Source organism: Cervus canadensis, chromosome 18, assembly GCF_019320065.1.
Source record: "Cervus canadensis isolate Bull #8, Minnesota chromosome 18, ASM1932006v1, whole genome shotgun sequence".
NCBI lineage: Eukaryota > Metazoa > Chordata > Mammalia > Artiodactyla > Cervidae > Cervus > Cervus canadensis.
This window is the reverse complement of record NC_057403.1, coordinates 15,549,853-15,575,626: the sequence shown is the minus strand read 5'-3', so window position 1 is coordinate 15,575,626 and position 25,774 is coordinate 15,549,853. Positions and strand designations below refer to the sequence as shown.

Genomic DNA, 25,774 nt, shown 5'->3' with positions numbered 1-25,774 from the left:
GCCGTTCACAGCAACAACTGCTGCTGCTGCTGCAACTGTTAAGTCACTTCAGTCGTGTCCGACTCTGTGGGACCCCATAGACGGCGGCCCACCAGGCTCCCCATCCCTGGGATTCTCCAGGCTAAGAATACTGGAGAGGGGTGCCATTTCCTTCATTCCTCTCCAATGCATGGAAGTGAAAAATGAAAGTGAAGTCGCTCAGTCTTGTCCGACTCTTAGCGACCCCATGAACTGCAGCCCACCAGGCTCCTCCGGCCATGGGATTTTCCAGGCAAGAGTACTGGAGTGGGGTGCCATTGCCTTCTCCGACACAGCAACAAAGACCCTCGATAATCCATGAGGTTAGGCAGAACCGCGTGGTGGGGGGACTGCTGCATTTCCTGCCCTGTCCACCAGAGGGCAGCAGAGTTCCTCCACGGCCTCGAGTCTCCCCAAGGGTCTCAGACCTCCCTCAGCCCAGCAGTCAGACCCTCACCGGTGTCACCTCAGTCCACGGTCCTCCTCGCTCTCCACGCCCCCCACACTGGACTCCAGCACCTCCTCCATACAGCCAGGCGTGGGCCCACTTCACACCATTACCAACTACTATTCCTTTAGCCCACACCCTGGAAGCTGTGGCTCCACTGGACCCCCAAGGAGAAAGAAGGAGGATCCCTCTCACACGACGTTACTCACGCCCCCTTTCCAGCCCCTCAGTCCTTTTCTGGAGGTTTCTGATGGTAATAGAACACAACCTTCTCACAGCCTCTGAGAACCCTGGGGAGACCCTCAACGTGACAGTCGCCTCTGACTCTTTGCGACCCCATGGCTGTCGCCCGCCAGGCTCCTCTGTCCATCTGATTCTCCAGGCAAGAATACTGGAGTGGGTTCCCATGCCCTCCTCCAGAGGATCTCCCCCACCCGGGGATTGAACCCTGGTCTCCTGCATTGCAGGCAGATTCTTTACCAGCTGCGCCACCAGGGAAGTGTTACACCAGTGTTACAAAGGGAAATAATATCCTGCTTCGGAGATCCTGGGGTCTCTGTGTCGTGCTGGCAGACCCCAGACCAGAACACGGCAGAGGCCGACACTGGGGGGAGTGCAGCGGCCTCTCAGTTGACTTGTCACCATCAGCCTTGCTATAGAAATTGTGCTCCACAGTCCAGTATGGTCAGCATCACCTGAGAGCTTGTTAGATGCACACTCTCAGGTCCACCCTGCTGAGTCAGGCTCTACATTTTAACAGGATCTGCAGACCCTCCCTGTGCATCGACGTTGGGGAGAGGCTGCTCCCACCCCACATTCTAGAGTCTCAGCCAGGCTGGGCAAGCATGTGACCTGTGTGGCTGCTGAAGCAGCTTTCCTAAGGTCTCTCTGGGGTTTCAAGGTCTTCATGAAGCTCCACAGGTGGTTCCCATGCGCCGTGGGGACACCGTCCCTGTGACAAGAGTTCCCGATGCACCTCCTCCCCATCCCCCAGGCTCCTGCTCTGCAGGGGAAAGCCAGAAGGAGAACATGAGGCTGGAGACTGTGGAAGCGGGGAGGCTGACTGCACCCCCAACTGAGACCTACGGGGTAACGTCCAGGACAGGAGCCCCAGGGAGGTGCTCTCCCCAACAGTGGTGGAAACTGCGTACGTGTGTGTGTGTGTGTGTGTGTGTGTCTAGGGTGAGAAATCAAGCTGCCAAAGGCAGAAACAGCATCGCTTCCCAGGCAACTGAAATGTAACAGAAAGGGAAGAGGGAAGACCAGAGAAGGCAGGCGGAATGACAGAGGTGGGGAAGGGGGAGTCAACTGAGAGTGAGGCCCCGCCCCCGGTCCACGTGACTTAGCGAAGTGAGCCTGCCTTAGGGCCAAGCCTATCACAGAGCAGGAAGGACGGCAGAGCTCACACAGCGACTGCAGTGCCTGTGAGCCTTTCTGGAGCAGAAGTTCTCCTCACAGACAGAGAGAGAGAGGCAGCAGACAGCAGGCACCATGGAGCCCCCCTCAGGCCCTGCCCGCAGAAGGTGCGCCCCCTGCAACAGGGTCCTGCTGTCAGGTGAGTGGGGACAATTTTCAGGGAGTGGGCAGAGACAGTTTTCAGGGAGAACAGGAGACTGGGTGGGATCTCTGGGAGAGACGGGGCTCTGAGAGGGGACAGACTGCTTCTGTTCAGACCTGAGGGCAGAGGACAGGGGAGCAGGGAGGGTAGGGCCAGAGGCTCAGCCACAGGAGACGCTCCATGAACTAGAACTGGTGAGGGGCAGGAAAACTTCAACTAGTGTAGCTTTTACAAGTTATTCTTCACTGAGCAGTAACTGTTGAAAACTGATGACAATAATAATAACTTATGTCTGGGTGTCACTACAGAAAAACACTTAACCGCGACACTAAACATTGTCCTTACCCAGCACCCTCAGAAACTGACAAAACCAGGCTGTGAATTCCTGGGACCCCTCATTCCTTCATCCCCAGGTACAATGTCTGGAGCCTGGTCCTGGCACTGCATTTCAAGCAGGATCAGACAAGCCCCTGCCCTCACGGAGCTTACACTCTGTGGGGAGGAAGACAGACAAGCAGAGAGATCTAGAATGTGCTGTCAGGTTTCTCACAGGCGTCATGCAGGAAATGGAGCAGGGAAGGGTCAGCAAATGAACACGAAGGGTCTTTAGAGCAGCTGGTCGGAGGGAAGGACATCTCCCAAGAGGCCCCTGAGTGTGAGCAGTTGTGTGAGGGCAGCGAGGGAGTGAGCCAGGGGAAAACTGGGGAAACAGAGGAAGAACAGAGCCCAGAGGGGCCGAAGTGATGGGGGTCATGCTACTAAGCTTAACCACACACACACATACACACACACACACACACACACACACACACTAAGGCTTGAGGGATGAAGAGACCAGCTTAGGACCCAGGGCACCATTTCCCCATCCCCCACACAGGTCAGAACATTAACTGATTTCTCTCTCTTCCCTCCTAGCTTCACTCTTAACTTTCTGGACCCCGCCCACCACTACCCAGCTCACTATTGAAACAGTGCCACCCCTTGCTGCAGAAGGATCCAATGTCCTGCTACATGCCCACAACGTGACAGAGAAAACTCTACGCTATTCCTGGTACAGAGAAGAAAGGGTGGAAACCATCCAGCTAATTGCATCATACGGAGTAGCCACTAATTTAATTACCAATGGGCCTGAACACAGCGGTCGGGAGACACTTTACCCCAATGGAACCCTGCTGATCCAGAACATCACCCAGAAAGACACAGGATCCTACACCCTGCTCATTTTAAAGTTTGATTTACAGACAGGACAGACTGGACACCTCCATGTACATCGTGAGTGCTTCCTCTTACCTCGGGGTGTTGGGGTGGGGAGCGGTTGAATTCTGCTTTGACAGACCCGGATGGTGCCTCCATCTCCCTCTACATTATGTGCCGTGTTGGGGTTTGAACATTTAGTGCAGGACACACACAGTGGAGACGAACTCCAAAGGGTCAGAATTCCACTCAGGGGATCTGGACCCTGCAGACACTGTGCAGAAAGAAGGATGGTCTGATGGGAGGGACTCAGCAGAGGGAGAGAACTCTCAGTCCAGCCCCCCTGGGTCCCTCCCCGAGACCATGACCCTGAGGAAGACACTGCAGGACTCAGTAGGGGACTGGCCTGAGGGATCCTCACAGAGAAGCTCAGGCCCACAGGGAAGCCCCTCCCCAGACCCTGTCCCAGGGTCCCGGCCCCAGCGACCACGGAGAACCTGGGCCACTGGTGGGTGTTGGCCTCCCAGTCGGGGCTGACTGGGGCGGATGATTCCCAGCTCCCTGAGGCCAAGGTTTCTCAGCAGGTCACCGGCCAGGGCTCAGCCCCAAGAGCCGCCTCTGAGCAGGGATGGAGTCCAGTCCTTCCCCTGAGACTCAGCATAGAGAGTAGGCTAGGCTGGGTTTTTGAATTTTTTTCAATTTAGGTATTTTTATTTACTTATTTGGCTGCATTGGGTCTTAGTTGTGGCATGTGAGATCTTCTGGTTGTGGCGCAAAAACTCTTCATTTCAGGATGTGGGATCTAGTTCCCGGACCAAGGATCAAACCCGAGCCCCTTGCATTGGGAGTGTGATGTCTTAGCCACTGGACCACCAGGGAAGTCCCTGAATTTTTTGATACTCAAAGAAAATCGTGGGAAAATGTCCAGGAAAGTTAACTTAAAAAAAAACCAACAAACTCCACTTGATGATGAGGATGTTAGACATGTGGGCTGAGAAGAGGGTCCCAGTGCTGATACTATGGAGATGTCCAGGGAGACTGGTCAGGGGTCATCACAGGGTACCTGGGGGTCAGAGAGGAGGGACAGTCCTCTCCTTACAGATCGTCAATGAAGAGAGACTCCATTCCTTGATCACAGATTCAGGGCCATCCTCTGGGGCACCTTTACAGAGGTCACTGGGGCCCGGGGCTGGCTGAGATCTCTGAGAGGGAGCATGGCCCAGGCCCCTGACCCCCTCTCAGCAGTCACCCCTCTGTCTCGCCACAGACCCAGTGGCACGGCCCTCCCTCCAAGCCAGCAACACCACAGTCGCAGAACATGAGGGTCCCGTGGTCCTGACCTGCCTCACAGATGAGACTGGGGTCTCCATACGCTGGTTCTTCAAAGGCCAGAGTCTCCTCCTCACAAGGGGGATGACACTGTCCCTGGACAATAGCACCCTCACCATAGACCCCGTCAGCAGAAAAGACACCGGGGATTATCAGTGTGAGGTCTCCAACAGGGGCAACTCCAGCAAAAGTGACCCCCTCAGGCTGCATGTGAAATGTAAGTGACCATTTGCCTTATACTATATCTTTCTCTGTGGATTGTTCTAACAAGCGTGTGGAAAATGGAGAGAGGTCACAGTGGGCAGAATATCAAACAAGAGCACTACAGGACTTCCGAGGTGGCTCAGTGGTAAAGAATCCTCCTGCAATGCAGGAGACGAAGGTTTGATCCCTGGGTTGGGAAGCTCCCCTGGAGGAGGAAATGGCAAGCCACTCCAGTATTCTTGCTTGGGAAATCCCATGGACAGAGGAGCCTGGCGGACTACAGTCCATAGGGTTGCAAAGGGTCAGACACAACCGAGCAACTGAATACACGCACACAGTAAACAGGTGGCAGAATGAGTAACAGCTCAATCTCTGAATCAAATACAGTTTCTTCTCCTGGGTTTAGCATTTTAATGTAACTTTCACAAGATTTGTTGTTGTTTTTTGCTGTTACCATTTTTTTAACGTGAAGAATACATAAAATATATAATTTTAGCCATTTTTAAGACTGCAGCTCAGTAGCATTAAGTACATTCACATTGCCACTATCCATTTAGAACTTTTTCATCTTATTAAAATCTCTGTACCCCTTAAACAATAACTTCTAGAAGTCCCCCACCTCAAGCCCTGGCAAACACCATTCTACTTTCTTTGTCCCTATGAATTTGATTATGATAGTCATTTTGTATAAGTGGAATCATGTTATAGTTCAGTCGCTCAGTCGTGTCCAGCTCTTAGCAACCCCGTGGACTGTAGCACACCGGACTTCCCTGTCCTTCACCATCTCCCAGAGACTGCTTAAACTCATGTCCATTGAGTTCGATGATGCCATCCAACCATTTCATCCTCTGTCACACCCTTCTCCTCCTGCCCTGCTCCCAGCATCAGGGTCTTTTCCAATGACTTGGCTCTTTGCATCAGATGGCCAAAGTAGTGGAATCATATAACATTATAATTATCCCTTTGGGTCTGATTTATTTCACTTATTAGCATTATGTCTTCAAGGTCCCATCCATATTACAGCATATGTCTGAATTTCATTCCTTTGAAAGGCTGAAGTATATTTCCTTGTATGTATACACAACATTTGATCATTCATAAGTTGATTGTCTTTTAAATTGTTTCCACCTTTTGTGAATATGCTACCATCAACATGGGTGTCTAAGTATCTGTTCAATCACTGCTTTTGATCTGTTTTCTTATGGCTGCGCTGGGTCTTAATTGCAGCGTGCGGGCTCTTCATTCTGGTGTGCAGGCTTTCTTTAGTTGCAGTGTGATGGCTTCTCTTGCTGTGGCACATGGATTCTCCTGTTCTCGGGCTTAGTGGCTCCGAGGCATCTGGGACATTAGTTCCCAGACCAAGGATTGAACCCATGTCCTCTGCATTAGAAGGTGGATTCTTAACCACTGGACCACTAGGGAAGTTCCTGCTTTCAATCTTTTGGGCACACAACCAGCAATGGAATCACTGGATCAAATGGCAGTTGTCCAACTGTTTGATGAACGGCCATGTAGTTTTCCACGGTGGTTATAGTGTTTTCCATTCTCACCCACAATTCATAAAAGTTTAAATCTTTACACATCCTTGCAAACACTTCCTCTTTCCTGTTTGCTTTTTTTTTTTTCCACAACCATTCTAAAGGGTGAGAAGTGATATGTCACTGTGTTTTTGATTTGCATTCCCCTAATTACTGGTGATGTTGAGCATCTTTTCATCTGCTTTTTGGCCATTTGTCTCTTTTTTTAAAAAAAATTATTGGAGTATATTTTACAATGTTGTGTCAGTTTCAGGTGTATAGTAAAGTGATTCAGTTACACGTATACATATATACATTCTTTTCCAGACTCTTTAGCCATATAGATTATTACAGAATATTGAGTAGAGCTCCCCATGCTATACAGTAGGTCCTTGTTGGTTATCTATTTTATATATAGTAGTATGTACATGTTGACCCCATGCTCCTCATTTATTCCCACACACACACATTTCCCCTTTGGTAACCATAGGTTTGTCTTCTAAATATGTTGAGTCTGTTTGAGTTTTGTCAATAAGTTCATTTGTATCACTTTTTAAAATAGATTCCACTTATGAGTGATAGCATATGATATTTGTCTTTCTCTGTCCAACTTGGTTCACTTAGTATGAGACTCTCTAGGTCCATCCATGTTTTTGCAAATGGGACTATTGCATTCTCCTAATATCTGAGTAATATTCCATGGTACATATGTGTACCACATCTTCTTTATCCATTCCTCTTGTTTACATCTTCTTTAATTTCTTTCATTAGTGCTTATTTATAATTCCTAAATGTATAAATCTTTCACCTTCCTTGTTAATTCCTAAGTAGTTTGTTCTTTTGATATTATTTTTCATATCAAAATAGAATAAAATTTTCTTAACTTCCTTTTTGAATATTTTATTGTATATAAAAGCAACTGATCTTTACATGTTGATTTAGTTTCCTTCAACTTTGATGAATTGTTTATTAGTTCTAACAGTTTTCTGGGAAATCTTTATCATTTTCTACATATAAGGTCATGTCAACTGCAAACAGAAATAATTTTATTCTTCTTTTGCAATTTGGATGTCTTTTGTTTCTTTTTCTTGCCTAATCCCTCTGGCCAGTATGTCCAATACTATTTTGAATAGAGTTGGAAATATCAGGCATTGTTGTCATGCTCCTGATCTCAGAAAATAAATGTTCACTCTTTCACCATTTAGGATGATGTTAGCTGTGGGATTTTTATCTATGGCCTTTATTATGTTGAGGTGGTTTCCTTTTTTTCCTAGATTTGAGTGTTTTATCCTAAATGGTTAGTGGGTTTTTTTCAAATGGTTTTATTTATTTAACCTCCTTACTTTATACGTCTGTTCATATATTCTATTTCTTTATGATTACATCTTGGTAGCTCTCATGTATCCAGAAATTTGTCCATTTCACAGATTATCCAATTTATTGGCATAGGATTATTCCTAGTACTCTTATACTTTGTATTATTTTTGTAGAATTAGTAGTAATGATTCCACATTCATTTCTGATTTTTATAATTTGAATCTTCTCTTTTTTTCTTAGTCAATCTAGTTAAAGATTTGTCAATTTTGTTAATCTTTTTGAAGAACAAAATACTGGTTTTATTGATTCTATCTACTGTTTCTCCATCCGCTAATTTCTTTATCTCCATTCTAATTATTATTATTTCCTTCCTTCTGCTAGCTTTGAATTTAGCTTTTTTCTTCTCCCTTAAGTTGTAAAATTAGGTTGTTGATTTGAGATCCTTCTTTTAATATAAGCATTTACAATTATAAATACTTGCAGGAGATTCTTCACTTCTCTGAGCCTCAGAGTCCTCAAGGGAGAACTGCAATAAAAGAACCTTCTTTATGGCATTTTTTCACAGATTTAATGTAATATTCAACTAAACCCTTCGCAAAACATCCACACGGGGAACATTTTCCAAACAATTTAGCTGCTATAATTATTACTATTATCATTGTTGTTGCTGCTGTTTAGTTACTAAGTCCTGTCCAAGTCTTTGAGGCCCCATGGACTATAGCTCGCCAGGCTCCACTGTCCATGGGATTTCCCAGGCAAGAAGACTGGAGTGGGTTGCCATTTCCTTCTCCAGGGGACCTTCTCAACTTCATTAGGCTGTATACAGTCAGGTGTTCCTAGGACGACTTGACTCTCCATCCACATCTCATTAGCCATATGGCTTTAGGGTTCCACCATTGTAAACCTCAGATTTTCCATCTATAAACTGGAAATAATATCTATCTGACTGGGTTATTATATGAATTAAATGAGATATTTGGCAAATATATAGCACAGAGCCTGGCACAGAGTATGTACATCATCAGCTCACATTAGCACTGATTTTCAGTCTTGAGTTGAACGGTGAGGACCACTGAAGTAAAAAAGAAGAAACAGACAAAAGGTGTTATATATTTGGGTAGGGAAAGCACAAAGATCCACAGGAACATGTTACTTCCTAAATATGGAAGAGAGGAAACAGGGGGGTTGAGTACAAGGTTTCATGTCTAGTATGATAGTTTTCATTCCATGAGATGCAGCCAGGATGGGATTAGACATCTAAGACATTCCTTGTGGAAAATGCCTGTGAAGGAAAGTGAGGCAGGAGTGGGAGGAGCCTGGGAGGGTCCTCAGAGCAGGATGCACATTGGGTCCCTAGGAAGGAGGAAGTTTCAGGCTGCAGTGCAGTTCTAAGAGAATATCTGCAAAGCTGGCAAGGAGCCCTTGAGTTAAAAGCCACCCATCACACAAAAAAATTTATTTCTCACAGAATTGGGATTGATTTCATATTCCTACTGGAAACCTGTGTGAAGGGTGGTCTCTGTGAAAAGGGGTAGTGAATTCACAGGCCTTCCATCATTTAAGTGCCAACCATAAGACACCTCCAATGGCTCAGATGATAAAGAGTCAGCCAGCAATGCAAGGGACCCGGGTTCGATCCCTGGGTCGGGAAGATCCGCCGGTCAGGAAGATACCCAGAAGAAAGAAATGTCAACCCACTCCAGTATTCTTGCCTGGGAAATCCCATGGACGGAGGAGCCTGGCGGGCTACAGTCCATGGGGTCACAATGAGTCAGACGTGACTCAGGAACTCACACTTTCGTAAGACACCTAACAGGTGCATATTGATGGCAGCCATACCTGGTACCCAGGTAAAGATGTAACCATGAAAAGATGGGAAGTGATAACATACAAAAATAACCATCATCAGTCCTTCTTACATTTCCAAAGACTTCAAACATATGAGTGCAGGAAAGCCAGGTTCGAATTGAGGAATGTGGTCACCAACCTAGAAATGCAATCAGAGAGGAAAAAATCGCAAGGATATAGGTGGTTACTCACCTCACAGCAACCTTCCACAGAAAGTTTATACCTGGGAGGAACAAGGAGAGACTACTTATTTCATATTGAGTTATTTCCTGAGCCCCTCCCACTGTAAAATAATGTCGCCTTCATTCATTCTTCTCTTCTCTTTCCACAACAGATAAGCGACACCCGAAAGTTCCTCAGACCTCTCAGCTGGTGCCTTTGTCAGCATCGTGATTGGAGCTGTGGCTGGGGTGGCTCTGATAGCAGGCCTGATGTATTTTCTGTACATCAGAGGAACTAGATGGTATGCCACCTTTCCTCTTGTTCTGCTTTCTTCAAGGCTGACTGCCCTGCTTGGGAGAGGGAAGGAGACTTCGTCTCTGTCTCTGGCCTAGATCTGCTCCTCAGTCTTCCTGTGCTTCTCGGCACTGATTCTTATGGGTCTCCTCTTCCCTGGTCTTCATGTTTCCTGTAACCCCCTGTCTCTTGGACATGGCTATTCCCACCTCCATCTGGTTTAGAGGGGGCAGCGCCAATTGTGTTCCTCTGTCCCAGGCAGGGAAACCAAGGTCCAAGAAGGAAAACCAATGAGGATATGAAAGGAGGAGCAGGAGTAAGGGAGACCTGTGCTCTGTCGACCACAAAAGCAGGAGGAGGGAGGGACAGGACTGGAAGAGAACCTAAGAAAAGCAGGAACAACCCAAGCCCTCCTGGGCAATAAAGAAAGTGAGAAATAACCAGCATCTACCTACAAAAGTGGAAAGATGTCCTGGTAGAAATAGAAGCAGTTGAGATGAATGGCCATAAATGTTCTGAAGAGCCAGTAAAGCAGAGGGAGTAAACATGAGAGGGGGTAATGGGTAGATTGAAGACAGAGATCCTAGGAAGGAAAGAGGACCAACCAAGGTGAAAATGAACATGGAGGAGCCCCACGGAATCATGCCGACACTGTGCTTCCTAATTCAAGGAGCAAAGACCCTGTGCCTGGGAATAGTAGTCACTGTGTCTGATATTTATTTAGGGCAACTGACCAGCGCAATCTCACAGACCACAAATCCTCAGATCACAACCACAATAAGTAGAGCCACTCTCTCAGTGAGAGCTGGTTTGTTCCACCACGCGCCCTGACTGACCAGGGAATCCCTACCTTCTGAAATATGAGAGGTGATCTCAGTCCCCACCCTCAGCTTGGCACAGGTCCTCATACACTTCCTAGTCATGGAACAGTCCCCAGAGACATGGCCCCTCTGAAGCCACACAAGCCAGGCAGCCGTGAGATGGCCGAGCTTGGAGGAGCCCTTTCCTCATCCTACCTCCTTCCCCCTCATGCCTCTGTTATGGATGCGGACATCTCCTATGGTGAGACTTTCCCTGCCTCTGGTGCTCTGGGTACTGGGGGCCTCAGCCCCTCCTGCCTCTGGAGCCTGCTGCCTAGACACACACCTGTGAGACACACGTGGGCAAAACTCAGGCCTTGTGAACTGGCAGAAATCATCAGAAGTGCACTGAGGCCTCCCCTCAACACCCGCACCCCGCCCCACCACCACCTCGGTCTAATGTACTGGGGTCTGGACCACAGACTGAGGGAAGAGAAATCCTTAAGTCTTAATCATGGGCCCCCACCCTCCCACCACCTGCCACCTCCTTCAGCTAGAAGTCACATCAGCTTTAGGAACAGTCCTTTCTGAGGCCATAAGGCAACTCTGCATTTTCATGGGTTGATGACTTTCCTTTGTTTCCCCAGGTCAAGGACACTCTGACAGTTCACCTGAAAAGGTAAGCACAGCCAGCTTCACTGGCTCCTTTTCTCATGGAAATATCTCTGTGTAGAATGGGTTAGTCTTGTAGACACAAATGGGAAATCAAGTTTGGGTCAGAGTTTCTCACTGCAGCAACAAAGAAGCATTACTCCCAAGAGTCCACCTCACTGGACTTGATGACAGCTGGGACCATGGACAAGTAACTTAACCTCATAGGGCCTCAGCTGAGTCCTCTGAAAAATGGGTGTGCTGCCTACTTCACAGAGGAGATCAAGGAATTAAATGACATAACAAAGGTAAAGCACTCAGCACAGTGGCCAGAGCAAGAAAGGCACTAAATCATTCTCCCTCTTCTGCCTCCAGGCTGACTCTGCTGTTACTGACAAATGATAATTTCCAGTGTTATAGACCTGAGGTCTTGATTCCTTTCCCTTCTAATACTTTTACTGAATTTTCCTCATTTAATCTTCAACAGAATACACATATAAACTGAAAAATGCTTCAATCATAAGTATTGGGTTGACCCAAGTTTGTTTGAGTTTTTCCGTGGGATCTTATGGAAAAATCTGAATGAGCTTTCTGACCATCCTAATAATTTTAACAGTGTGTAAGTTTCCACAAGTTGTTCATATCTGTATAAACAGTACCCAATCATTTTAAAAAAATCAACCCCCCTCAACACACACACACACACACAAAATGCTCCACTTACTTCCCTCTGAATAGTAAAGACTATCTTCACTTCTAATGCATGGGATTACTTTTACTTGATTATGTGCTTATATAACGAAACACACAGTGTACATGGGTCTGGCTTCTTTCATTCAAAATTGTTTTGCAAGATTCTTTCATATGGTTGTGTGCCTTTATTGTCTATTTATTCATATTGCTGTGCCATCATATTCCATTGTAGAATTCGATAATCATCCATAATGTTCTAATGATTATTCAATAGGATGTTACTAAGCAGAGAAAATAGGTAATAAAAGCCTTTCTCTGAAGCTAAAAGTTTCAAAGTGGTAAGAGCATGGGTGCTGTGTCACCCTGGACAAGGGGAGGGTCTGGCCTATGATGCTGATTTAACTGACTGCTGCTCATGCCTTTCAGGTTAATGAAGTTAAATATTCCTCCCTGAACTTCAATGCCCAGGAATTTACCAAAAAAGCAACTTCAGCCTCCCCGTCGTCAACAGATACAGAAACCATTCAGAAGTGAAAAAACAGTAATGGAACCTGTCCTGGTTGTTGCACTCTTGACTTATTCCAAGCTTCTCACCCCCATCCCCAGGAGATCCCTCTGCCCTCAGGGAAAATGAGGAGAGAGTCTTCCCCCAGCTCCTTCCACCCCTAATGAGGCTCCTCCATGCTGCCTGGTCACAGCCCCTTCCTACAGTGTCAGTGGATGAAAAGGCACATCCACAAGGAGATCTGTAGGAAACCAAAACTTCCTTGTCATTGAAATCTAGCAAAGCGGACCCTGGGAGAAAGTTGCCAGAAGCTCTGCCTTTCCCCATTTGCTGACCTAGACCAGTTGTAAACTTGTGTATTCAGAACACATTCATTCCTTCCCACCTCAGTCCTATTGGAGTCTAACATGAATTTGCCATAACCTGGAGAATTATTTCTTATCCACTGAAATGCCTGTGCCAGAAAAGAAGAGCAAGGAGAAGGAAAACGAAGAGCTTCTGCACTCTGAAGCCCAGTGTGAACCCACCATACACAGGAATACACATACATGACCAGCTCTGAGCTGGGAAGTTCTACACCTTTGTCCGCTTTCAGGGTTGTCAACCTGCAGGATCAGGGACTAAACAACTTACTACTTGGCTAGAATACCATCTAAACCTTTGAAAGCATGCCTTCAGAGAACCCGCTAGAAGCAACTTGAAAACAACTTCTCAGCGTTCATAAGTGTATCTTCATGGAAACTGCAGAAACAAACAAACAAGAAAACCGCACATACTTTTTAATAATACTGTGGGCTTTATTCAAGGCAATGACTGGAGATTGAGGGGTCATCAGTTTATGGGGCAGTCAGCTCTTACCAGATGCAATCTGCTGGGATTGGGGAAAGGACTCAGAAAGTCACCCTGCAGAGATTATTTAAATCATGGTCAAAGAATGTACAATTTGGGGGTATTGGTTATTTTTTCCCTTCCTTCTGAGACATTCTGCCATTTTAATTTTTGTAACTGCTTGTTTATGTGAAAGGGGTTCTGTTTAATTTGCTGCATAAGCCAATCTGACCACTTCAGGGGGAAAGACCTACCAAAGCCCCTCATGTCCCTCTGGCCATGAGCTCCCTAAGCCTTTTGTGTCAGGGGCTCCGCACAGAAAATAAGAAGTAGCAGTTGTCTACCTCCATGGCCAGAAATGGGTCTCACTCCGTTTCTAGGCATCTCAGGCCAGTCATCAACCCCCTTCTCTTCCGTGTTCCCGCCTGTGCCTGTTCTGTCCGTCTGTCCCGCTTACCTTCTCAGGACGCCTTTTTGAGAAGCAGGAGCGCCCTGAAGGGAACACGGCCCCTTGCGCTGTTAGCATTGTTTACAGCCCAGGAGGCCGCACTGGTGCGCACGCTCCTTAGGACACAAGGTGCAGATTATGACTCAGCCCTGGGTTTCTTGAAGAGCCTCTGGAATTCTTCTCCCATGGGGTGCACGGGACCCAATGTGTCGGCACAGAAAGGGAGGACGGGAGGAGGAGAGGTGCACCTGCTTCCCACCAGCCTTCTGCACAGACGGGGCCTCCTTGGGCTGCTGAGAGAAAGGCTTTATTCCACCTTCATGACGGACCTCCTGCTGTGTGGTACTGGCCCCACAGAAAGGGGTCGCTGGGAGTGCTCTGTACTCAGGTACCTCTTTCAGGGTTTTCTCACCCTGATACAGACTGTGTACACCTCCCCTCATGCAAGCATTTCTGCATAATTTAATTTTGCCTGGCTGAGGCCACTTCTGAATGATTTGTAAAAATTGCTCTATATTTATAATAAATATTGTGTATCAGATATCAACATGCTGCCTCACAGTTTGTACTGCTTTCTACATTGCCTTCCTTACAGGCAGAAGAAATAGAAATTGCTCAACAGGGAGACAGAGTGAGCCTGTTTCTAAGTCCAGGGGTATTGGATCCTGGGATCCGAGAGCTCAATCAATTCATGTGCACACCTGCTGACAAAGTGCGTCCACCTAGAGCCATAGGTCACTGCTCCAACCTGCCTGGAAGGACCTGCCTGTCTTCCTCTGGGAGAGAAGGAGAGAAGATGATTTCATGAGTAAAAGGTCTGCTGGGCTCTTCACTAGGGACACACAGCACTGCCCACGCAGATGCCTCCAGTGCATCCCATGCCTGATCCAGCGTTCACTCCCACAGTCTCCATGGGCTCAGGTGTGTAGACATCTCTCCAGCACGCCCCGCCTCGTTGTTCCCTGTCCCTTTATCTGCCCCTCAGAGAGTCAGAGCTCTTCCAACAAGGATAACCTTCCTTTATTAATTCCACCAAGAATTAGCCTGTCATCTCATTTCCTTCACTTCCAAGCAATTGGAACATGTGCTGTCTTTCCCCTCCTCAGCCCCTGATTTCCCCTGGCCCTCTGCTGTGGTACCTCCTTCCCAAGACCGCTGGAAGCAGCACTAAAATCAGTACCCAGGGGACTTCCCTGGTGGTAAAGAATCCATCTTCCACGGCAGGGGCCACTGGTTGATTCCCTGGTCCAAGAAGATCCCACATGCCTTGGAGCAACTAAGTCCATCCGCCACAACTACTGAGCCTGTGCTCTGCAACAAGAGAAGCCACTGCAGTGAGAAGCCCACCCACCACAACTAGAGAGAGAGCCCTTACTCTCCGCAACTAGAGAAAAGCCTGTGAAGCAATGAAGATCGGCCAAACATAAAATAAATAAACAAATACTTTATTTTTTTAATTGGCAGTAGTAATTGATGGCCTTTGACTTCCCAAGTGGTGCCAGTGGTATAAAGAACCCAACCACCAATGCAGGACATGTAAGACACAAGGGTTCGATCCCTGGGTCGGGAAAATCCCCTGGAGGAGGGCATGGCAACCCACTCCAGTGTTCTTGCCTGGAGAATCCGATGGACAGAGGAGCCTAGTGGGCTAACATTTAGAGGGTCCCAAAGAGTCGGACACTACTGAAGCTACTTAGCACACATGCAATCAATGGTGTGAGAATTCACCCCTAAAAATTAGCTTTCATCACCTGGAAATAGTCAGGTCAACCCATTCATGTGGGACCACCGACAGGGCTTTACGGCTGAAGGCCCTCATTTGTTCTTATTTTGCTTGAGGGAATGGGCTCGCAGCAGAAATTCACCTGTAACTCTGAGTTCACTCTGTCCTGGGGGCTCAGGGCTACACAGAAAATATTATACCTAAATTATCCTAACCTCCATCACTGTTTCCTGGGAGAGAGAAGTTCTGCTGGCAGTACTTGGTGGGTAGGATATTAACAGGAAAGGATGACATTCACAGGAATCTTTACCCTGGAACTCTCCCTGGTGGTCCAGTGGCTAAGACTCCTTCCTCCCAGTGCAGCGGACCTGGGTTCCAACCATAGTCACGGAATTAAATCCCTCATGCCGCAGCTAAGAGTTCCAGTGCTACAGCTAAAGATCTTGAAAGCCGCAGTGAAGATGGAAGATCCTGGTGCTGCACCTAAGACTCGGCACAGCCACATTAAATAAGTAAATTTCTAAGAGTAGAATAGTACAGGAGAGCTTTAAAAAAGAAAAAAAAAAAAAAGCCCTTGTCCAACCAAGATGGCTCTGGGTCTGCTCATGCTACCCTGAGGACCAAGGGATCACGGATAGCGCTCCAACTTTATTCCTCTGCAAATGCAGGAAGGGACACGGAAAATGGGGCTGGCTGATGTCCACACAAATATGAGCAGGAAGAAGCAACCACAGGTGGTAGACATGTCATGAACAGTTGCTCCTTGTTCCCTTCCAGTGCCCTGAGCCCTCCTGGCCTCTTCAGTCCAGGCTCTGGGGGAAAAAGACACCATGTGCGTCTGTGCATGCATACTGAGTTGCTTCAGTCATGTCCAGTTCTCTGAGACCCCATGGACTGTAGCCCACCAGGCTCCTCTGTCCATGGGAATTCTCCAGGCCAGAATACTGAGTGAGTTGCTATGCCCTCCTCCAGGGGATCTTCCCCACACAGGAATCGAACTCACATCTCTTATGTCTCCTGCATTGGCACATGGGTTCTTTACCATGAGCGTCACCTGGGAACCCCAAAAGATCCCACAGAACACAACAATCTTCAGAAAAGCTACCATCCCTTTCGTCTGACCTTTCCCCAAGAGCTTCCTCTCCACTGCTCCTTGCTGTCTCATTTCCACATGTTCTGTCCCCTCATCACGCTTGGTCCATCGGGACTTGCTGGTGCCTCCCTGTATCTGCCTACGAGTCCCTGCATGGGATGGCCTCTTCCCCTTTCCCGGTAAACCTTCTCCTTCCCCTCTTACAGCCAGACCTATTGCCCTCTGCCACAGTTCATCCCACCCTCCGCAGGTGAACCCCAGAGTCCCCCTCTGAAGCACCCCCCTCCCGGCCCTCTCCTCCTTCGTCTGGAACTACGTGCTCAGGACTGGTTCTGTGCTCCCATCATGTGTCTTGTGGATCCCTAAGTACCTGACATGCAGGCAGGATGGGTCTAGCTGGGCTTGTCAGTGGTGCTGTGACGCCTTCGCGAGGAATTGGCACTGAAAGTGCTCATAGTAGGAATAAAGGAAAGAACGATGGTAGATGGGTGGACTCCTGCCTCGGCCCCTGTATAATTACTATGGGAGTGCTTGGGGAGTGAAGAAATGGACATGCACTTACATGCCCAGCGCTGTTTTGGTGCCAGCTTGGCCCAAGGTAAGGGGTAGGATCCTCTCCTAAATTTTTTGTTTTTGAGATAAAATTCACTTAAGCTGACATTCACCATTCTAACCCTTTTGAAGTGTGGGACCAAGGGAATGTGGCCCATCCCGTCCCCCCAGAGTTCTACTGGGCGGCAGGCATCCTGCACTGACTGCCCAGCGGGCAGGTCAGAGCCCATCTTGGCCCAGGAGTTGGTGTCCAGAGCACTATCTGAGCCAGATGGTGACATCAGGACACATAAAGGTGTCTCCCACACCACACCCCACCCCCACTGTGGGAACTGCTAGACTCACTCTGTCCGTAAGTGTCCTCAAGGACCCTGGGAGGGGGAGCTTCCCCGGTGGCTCAGCAGTAAGGAATCCGCCTGCCATGCAGGAGACACAGGAGATGGGGCTTCGATCGCTGGGTTGGGAAGATCCCCTGGAGGATGAAATGGCAACCCACTCCAGCCTTCTTCCTGGGAAACCCCATGGACAGAGGCGCCTGATGGCCACAGTGCACGAGGTCACAGAGAGTCAGACAGGACTGCAGTGACGGGGAAGCAGCAGCACCATGAGCCTGGTGCGCTCCGTCATGTCCGGTTCTCTGTGACCCCGTGGCTGGAGCCCACCATGGAATTTCCCAGGCGTGGACACAGAATGATTTGGGGAGGAGAGTAACCACCATCCTTAGACAAAACGATAGATGCGCCTTTGCTTTAAAATGATCCTGGCCTTCTCTGGTGGCTCAGTAGTGAAGAATCCCCCTGCCATTGCAGGAGACATGGGTTTGATCCCTGATTGGGAAAGACCCCACATGCCGCGGGGCAACCAGGCATGCGCTCCACAGCTATCGAGCCTGTGCTCTGGAGCCCGGAAGTCACAACTACTGAGCCCACGTGCCCCGGAGCCCATGGTCTGCAACAAGAGGAGCCACTGCAGTGAGATGCCCGAGCACCACAACTAGGGAAAGACCTGAGCAACAAAGACCCAGCACAGCCAAAAATGAACAGACAAATAAAACATACTTGGTTTAAAACACACACACACACAAGACCTCATGGCTTAGGCTATTCCTGAGGAAAACAGACACCCCAGAGGGGGGACCCTCCAGACTGAATGTGTCATGGCTGACCAGAGGTACGAGAGCATCTCCTGACCTGGCTTATTCCCCTCAGTTATTCCAGGAGCACCTGGGACTCTGTGTGAGATATTCTCTCCCCTCTCTTGGGCTCCTCTGGGGCTTCTGGGTTGAGCCCCTGAAGGCCTTCTCAGAGAAAAATGCCTCTGAGTTTTTCCCACTCAGCTCACTAGGTTACTGCTAAGTTTTCCACCTATCTATGTTTATCTTGATGGAAACACAAGGAGGTCTCTGCACCAGAGAAGAAACGATTTACTCAGAGACAGGGATCCAAAGACTTAGATTGGAATGCTGTATGGATTTATCATTTGAGACCTTCTCACCAATACCCTGGGAGAGTTCAGAGCACACAGCTTTCACCACGACACTGAGATATGATTTTGTAAGGAAGCCCCAGCAGCCTTGAAGAGCTAGCTCTGCGATGACTCTTCTCTGGAGCTCAGAAATTACAGTGGGAACCGTTGCCACAGATGTGGGAAACCTCAATGCAATGGGGGTAACTGGCTCAAGAGGCAGCAGGTCGAAGAGGCATTTGTTGTTCAGTTGCTAAGTCGTGTCCAAGTCTTGGTGACCCCATGGACTGAAGCACACCTGGCTCCTCTGTCCTCCACTATTTCCCAGAGTTCACTCAAATTCATGTCTATTTAGCCAGTACTTAATCACCAAAGGCAAGGTGGGCCATGCTCACCATAATGAACAGTAGAGTCAATGCTGCCATCAGAAGAGTCTGACTCAACAGAGAACAAAGGCACTGCCTAACTGAAATGAAAGAAACAGGAAGTCTAACAAATTCTTACTTGACCCGTATACATGAAAGAGCTCTAAATCAAGTGAACAAAAGGCGAATAAAATCAAGAAAACAAAGACTCAGTATCCCTCAGTCAATTCCTAGCTAAAAGAACCAGGATCCTTGGGGTGTATGTATCTTTTTCAGCACTACTTACAACAGCCAGGACATGGAAGCCACGTCAGTGGCCATCAACAGCAGAATGGATAAAGAAGATGTAGTACATATATACGATGGAATATTCTTGTTGTTTAGTCACTAAGTCATGTCTGACTCTTTTCCTCATACCTTGTCTTCTTGTCCCCATACCTCTCTGCATCTGGCTGTTCCTAAGTTATGCGTGCGTGCATGCAAAGTCCCTTCAGTCGGGTCTGACTCTGTGACCCTATGGACTGTGGCCCACTGGGCTCCTCTGCCCTTGGCTTCTTCAGGCAAGAATACTGGGATGGGTTGCCATGCTCTCCTGAAGGGGATCTTCCTGACCCAGGGATCAAACCTCTGTCTCTTAATGTCTCCTGTATTGGCAGGTGGGTTCTTTACCACTAGTGCCACCTGGAAAGCCTGTTCCTGACTTGTATCTTTGAATAATAATCCCAGGACTTCCCTTGTGGTCCAGTGGTTAAGAATCCGCCTGCCAAGGCAGGGGACATGAGTTCAATCCCTGGTATGAGAAGATCCCCCATGCCTCAGAGCAATTAGACCTGTGGCCTCAAGGACCGAAGGCCGAGGGCCTGGAGCCTGTACTCCGCAACAAGAGAAGCCACCACAAGGAGAAGCCCGCGCACCACAACTAGAGGACGGCCGTGCACAGCAACAGAGACCCAGCGCAGCCAAAACTTAATTAACAAAGAAGTAGTAGCCCAAGTACCATCGATCGCTCTCTTGTTACATGGCCTCTCTCTCTGAGCCACACCTGTGGCCCCAAGGAGAATTCCCACTGATCAATCAATGGCAAAAGAGAAAACTTGGGGCTAGTTTACAGGGAGTTCTGCTTGATGTGCAGACACCACGTGAAAGGGAAAAACTGCAGCACGACAGACCCTTTCTGAAACCTCCCTGAAAGCCAGAGCAAAGAGAAATCCTCTGGGGGGGGGGGCGGGGGCAGGGGAAGGAACTTCAGACAAGGCACCTGACTGTCCATTTCACCTGGAAGGAGGACTGGCCAGAGGTGTGACTATACAGTGATTCACGGGCTGTGGCCAATGGCTTGGCTGGGCCGTCAGGGATTTGGTTAAGAACATGACTAGAAAATTGGTGTCAAGGAGATCTGGGACAGAAATATATGGATAAACCTCTCTAAATTCTCACCGTTCACCTCAGCAGGAGATTTAAATAATCAAGTGGATAGAATGACCTGTTCTGTGGACACCTGTCAGCCTCCTTTTTTTTTTTTTTTTAACATTTATTTACTTATTTTTGGCTGCGCTGGTTCTTCACTGCTGTGCGTGGGGTTTCTCTAGTTGCAGTGAGTGGGGGCTCCTCTTCACTGCAGTGGCTTCTCTTGTTGCAGAGCACAAGCTCTAGGGTGCTCGGTCCTCAGTAGTTGCAGCCCGTGGGCTCTGGGCCCAGGGTCAGTAGTTGTGGCACACGGGCTTAGTTGCCCCAGACCAGGGATCGAACCCACATCCCCTGTGCTTCCAGGCAGATTTTCAACGGCAGGACCACCAGGGAAACCCCAGTCAGCCTCTTTCCCCAGCTACCCCTGCCTTCGACTGGTGGGCTCACGAATGTAGTGGCCACGGCGGTGAGGATGCAAGTCATACGTGGACTCAGCAACACAGACTTCCACTCACCAAGGACGACCTGGCTACAGCCACCGCTGAGGGCCCAGTCTGTCAGCCCCGAGACCCGCCGGGCCTCAAGTAGGGCACTGCTCCCCAGGGTGATCAGCCAGTTACCTGGTGGCAGGCTGATTACAGTGAACCTTCTCCGTGATAAAAGGGCAGCCTTCTGTTCTTACTGGGACAGGCAGGTACTCTGGATACAGATCTGCCTTCTCTGCAAGCAAATGTCTCTGCCCAGACTACCATCCATGGCTGCCTTGGTGGTCCAGAGGTTGGGAATCCACCCACCAATGCAGGAGATACGGGTTTGATCCCTGGGTCGGGAGGATCCCACCCTCCTCAGAGCAACTAAGCTCATGTGTTACCACTGAGCCCGAGAGCCACAGCTACGGAAGCCCGCGTGCCCTGGAGCCTCTGCTCCGCAACCAGAGACGCCACCGCAATGTGCCCCGCACCGAAGGGTAGCCCCTGCTCACCGCAACGAGAGAAAACCTGAGTGCAGCCACAAAGACCCAGTGCGACCAAAAGTACAAAAAACATTATCATTTTTAATAATAATAAGGAAATTCAGGCAGGGAACTCCGCAACAAGAGAAGCCACCACAATGAGAAGCCCACGCTCCTCAACTAGAGAAAGGCCGTTCACAGCAACAACTGCTGCTGCTGCTGCTGCTAAGTCACTTCAGTCGTGTCCGACTCTCTGCGACCCCATAGACGGCAGCCCACCAGGCTCCCCATCCCTGGGATTCTCCAGGCAAGAACACTGGAGTGGGGTGCCATTTCCTTCATTCCTCTCCAATGCATGAAAGTGAAAAATGAAAGTGAAGTCGCTCAGTCGTGCCCGACTCTTAGCGACCCCATGGACGGCAGCCCACCAGGCTCCTCCGTCCATGGGATTTTCCAGGCAAAAGTACTGGAGTGGGGTGCCATTGCCTTCTCCGACACAGCAACAAAGACCCTCGATAATCCATGATGTTAGGCAGAACCACGTGGTGTGGGGACTGCTGCATTTCCTGCCCTGTCCACCAGAGGGCAGCAGAGTTCCTCCACGGCCTCGAGTCTCCCCAAGGGTCTCAGACCTCCCTCAGCCCAGCAGTCAGACCCTCGCGGATGTCACCTCAGTCCACAGTCCTCCTCGCTCTCCACGCCCCCCACACTGGACTCCAGCACCTCCTCCATACAGCCAGGCGTGGGCCCACTTCACACCATTAGCAACTACTATTCCTTCAGCCCACACCCTGGAAGCTGTGGCTCCACTGGACCCGCAAGGAGAAAGAAGGAGGATCCCTCTCACCCGGCGTTACTCACGCCCCCTTTCCAGCCCCTCAGTCCTTTTCTGGAGGCTTCTGATGGGAATAGAACACAACCTTCTCACAGCCTCTGAGAACCCTGGGGAGACCCTCAACGTGACAGTCGCCTCTGACTCTTTGCGACCCCATGGCTGTCGCCCGCCAGGCTCCTCTGTCCATCTGATTCTCCAGGCAAGAATACTGGAGTGGGTTGCCATGCCCTCATCCAGAGGATCGCCCCTACCCAGGGATTGAACCCTGGTCTCCTGCATTGCAGGCGGATTCTTTACCAGCTGAGCCACCAGGGAAGTGTTACACCAGTGTTACAAAGGGAAATAATATCCTGCTTCCGAGATCCTGGGGTCTCTGTGTCGTGCTGGCAGACCCCAGACCAGTACACGGCCGAGGCCGACACTGGGGGGAGGGCGGCAGCCTCTCAGTTGACTTGTCACCATCAGCCTTGCTATAGAAAGTGTGCTCCACAGTCCAGTATGGTCAGCATCACCTGAGAGCTTGTTAGATGCAGACTCTCAGGTCCACCCCACCCCTGCTGAGTCAGGCTCTGCATTTTAACAGGATCTGCAGACCCTCCCTGTGCATCCACGTTGGGGAGAGGCTGCTCCCACCCTACATTCTGGAGTCTGAGCCAGGCTGGGCAAGCACGAGGCCTGTGTGGCTGCTGAAGCAGCTTTCCTAAGGTCCCTCTGGGGGGTTCAAAGCCTTCATGAAGCACCACAGGTGGTTCCCATGCACCGTGGGGACACCGTCCCTATGACTAGAGTTCCTGATGCACCTCCTCCCCATCCCCCAGCCTCCTGCTCTGCAGGGGAAAGCCAGAAGGAGAACGTGAGGCTGGAGACTGTGGAAGCGGGGAAGCTGACTACACCCCCCAACTGAGACCTACGGGGTAACGCCCAGGACAGGAGCCCCTGGGGGAGTACCTCCCTGGGCTTGAGGGATGGAGAGACCAGCTTAGGACCCAGGGCACCATTTCCCCATCCCCCACACAGGTCAGAATATTAACTGATTTCTCTCTCTTCCCTCCTAGCCTCACTCTTAACTTTCTGGACACTGCCCACCACTACCCAGCTCACTATTGAAACGGTGGCACCCCTTGCTGCAGAAGGATCCAATGTCCTGCTACTTGCCCACAACGTGACAGAGAAAACTCTACGCTATTCCTGGTACAGAGGAGAAAGGGTAGAAACTATCCAGCTAATTGCATCATATGGAGTAGCCACTCATGTAACTGCCAAAGGGTCTGCACACAGCAGTCGGGAGACACTTTACCCCAATGGAACCCTGCTGATCCAGAACATCACCCAGAAAGACACAGGATCCTACACCCTGCTCATTTTAAAGAATGATTTACAAACAGAAAGACAGACTGGACACCTCAACGTACACCGTGAGTGCTTCCTCTTACCTCAGGGTGTTGGGGTGGGAAGCAGTTGAATTTTGCTCTGACAGACCCGGATGGTGCCTCCATCTCCCTCTACATTATGTCCCCTGTTGGGGTTTGAAGATTTAGTGCAGGACACACACAGTGGAGACGAACTCCTAAGGGTCAGAATTCCGCTCAGGCGATCTGGACCCTGCAAGCACCGTGCAGAAAGAAGATCGGTCTGATGGGAGGGACTCAGCAGAGGGAGAGAACTCTCAGTCCAGCCCCCCTGGGTCTCTCCCTGAGACCATGACCCTGAGGAGGACCCTGAAGGACTCAGTAGGGGCCTGGCCTGAGGGATCCTCACAGAGAAGCTCAGGCCCACGGGGAAGCCCCTCCCCAGACCCTGTCCCAGGGTCCCGGCTCCAGCGACCACGGAGAACCTGGGCCGCTGGTGGCTGTTGGCCTCCCAGTCGGGGCTGACTGGGGCGGATGATTCCCAGCTCCCTGAGGCCAAGGTTTCTCAGCAGGTCACCGGCCAGGGCTCAGCCCCAAGAGCCGAGCCTGAGCAGGGGCGGAGTCCAGTCCTTCCCCTGAGACTCAGCATGGAGAGCAGGTTAGGCTGGGTTTTTGAATTTTTTTCAATTTAGGTATTTTTATTTAGTTATTTGGCTGCATTGGGTCTTAGTTGTGGCATGTGAGATCTTCTGGTTGTGGCGCACAAACTCTTCGTTTCAGGATGTGGGATCTAGTTCCCGGACCAAGGATCAAACCCAGGCCCCTTGCATTGGGAGTGTGATGTCTTAGCCACTGGACCACCAGGGAAGTCCCTGAATTTTCTGATAGTCAAAGAAAATTGTGGGAAAAGGTCCAGGAAAGTTAACTTAAAAAAAAACAAACTCCACTTGATGATGAGGATGTTAGACATATGGGCTGAGAAGAGGGTCCTGGTGCTGATACTACAGAGATGTCCAGGGAGACTGGTCAGGGGTCATCCCAGGGTACCTGGGAGTCAGAGAGGAGGGACAGTCTTCTCCTTACAGATCATCAATGAAGAGAGACTCCATTCCTTCATCACAGCTTCAGGGCCATCCTCTAGGTCACCTTTACAGAGGTCACTGGGGCCCGGGGCTGGCTGAGATCTCTGAGAGGGAGCGTGGCCCAGGCCCCTGACCCCCTCTCAGCAGTCACCCCTCTGTCTCTCCACAGACCCAGTGGCACGGCCCTCCCTCCAAGCCAGCAACACCACAGTCGCAGAACATGAGGGTCCCGTGGTCCTGACCTGCCTCACAGATGAGACTGGGGTCTCCATACACTGGTTTTTCAAAGGCCAGAGTCTCCTCCTCACAAGGGGGATGACACTGTCCCTGGACAATAGCACCCTCACCATAGACCCCGTCAGCAGAAAAGACACAGGGAATTATCAGTGTGAGGTCTCCAACAGGGGCAACTCCAGCAAAAGTGACCCCCTCAGGCTGCATGTGAAATGTAAGTGACCATTTGCCTTATGCTATATCTTTCTCTGTGGATTATGCTAACAATCGTGTGGAAAATGGAGAGAGGTCACGGTGGGCAGAATAACAAATGAGACCACTATAGGGCTTCCGAGGTGGCTTAGTGGTAAAGAATCCTCCTGCAATGCAGGAGACGAAGGTTTGATCCCTGGGTTGGGAAGCTCTCCTGGAGGAGGAAATGGCAAGCCACTCCAGTATTCTTGCCTGGGAAATCCCATGGACAGAGGAGCCTGGCGGACTACAGTCCATAGGGTTGCAAAGGGTCAGACACAACTGAGCAACTGAATACACGCACACAGTAAACAGGTGGCAGAATGAGTAACAGCTCAATCTCTGAATCAAATACAGTTTCTTCTCCTGGGTTTAGCATTTTAGTTTAACTTTCACAAGATTCGTTGTTGTTGTTTTTTCCTGTTACCATTTTTTTAATGTGAAGATTACATAAAATATATGATTTTAGCCATTTTAAGACTGCAGGTCAGTAGCATTAAGTACATTCACTATCCATTTAGAACTATCCATTTAGATAGTTCTATCCATTTAGAACTTTTTCTTCTTATTAAAAACTCTGTACCCCTTAAACAATAACTTCTAGAAGTCCCCCACCTCAAACCCTGGCAAATACCATTCTACTTTCTTTGTCTCTATGAATTTGATTATGATA

General features: G+C 49.3%; 2 protein-coding genes and 1 long non-coding RNA gene across 18 annotated transcripts in view; 2 read left to right on the top strand and 1 right to left on the bottom strand.

Moving 5' to 3' along the window:
* Positions 1 to 25,774, bottom strand: part of LOC122420196 (carcinoembryonic antigen-related cell adhesion molecule 7-like) — a 320,198-nt gene that overhangs the window by 39,710 nt on the left and 254,714 nt on the right. The gene's annotated exons all lie outside the window — the stretch shown is intronic.
* LOC122420201 (carcinoembryonic antigen-related cell adhesion molecule 1-like) overlaps positions 1,853 to 25,774 on the top strand; it is a 108,133-nt gene continuing 84,211 nt past the window's right edge. For 12 of the 13 annotated variants that reach the window (XR_006263218.1, XR_006263219.1, XR_006263220.1 and 9 more), the window contains exons 1-2: positions 1,853 to 2,021; positions 2,940 to 3,296. Coding sequence is in view for 9 of the 13 variants with exons in the window: in XM_043435078.1 (XP_043291013.1) it covers positions 1,958 to 2,021; positions 2,940 to 3,296 (421 nt within the window). In the remaining 4 variants the exon portion in view is untranslated. Of the gene's footprint in view, positions 2,022 to 2,939; positions 3,297 to 4,485; positions 4,765 to 25,774 lie in introns of all 13 variants that reach the window. The other variant, XM_043435072.1, reaches the window with a different exon arrangement.
* Positions 9,903 to 15,150, top strand: LOC122420231. The gene is made up of 3 exons (XR_006263236.1): positions 9,903 to 11,368; positions 12,460 to 14,735; positions 14,921 to 15,150. It is a non-coding gene; the product is annotated as an uncharacterized LOC122420231 (long non-coding RNA).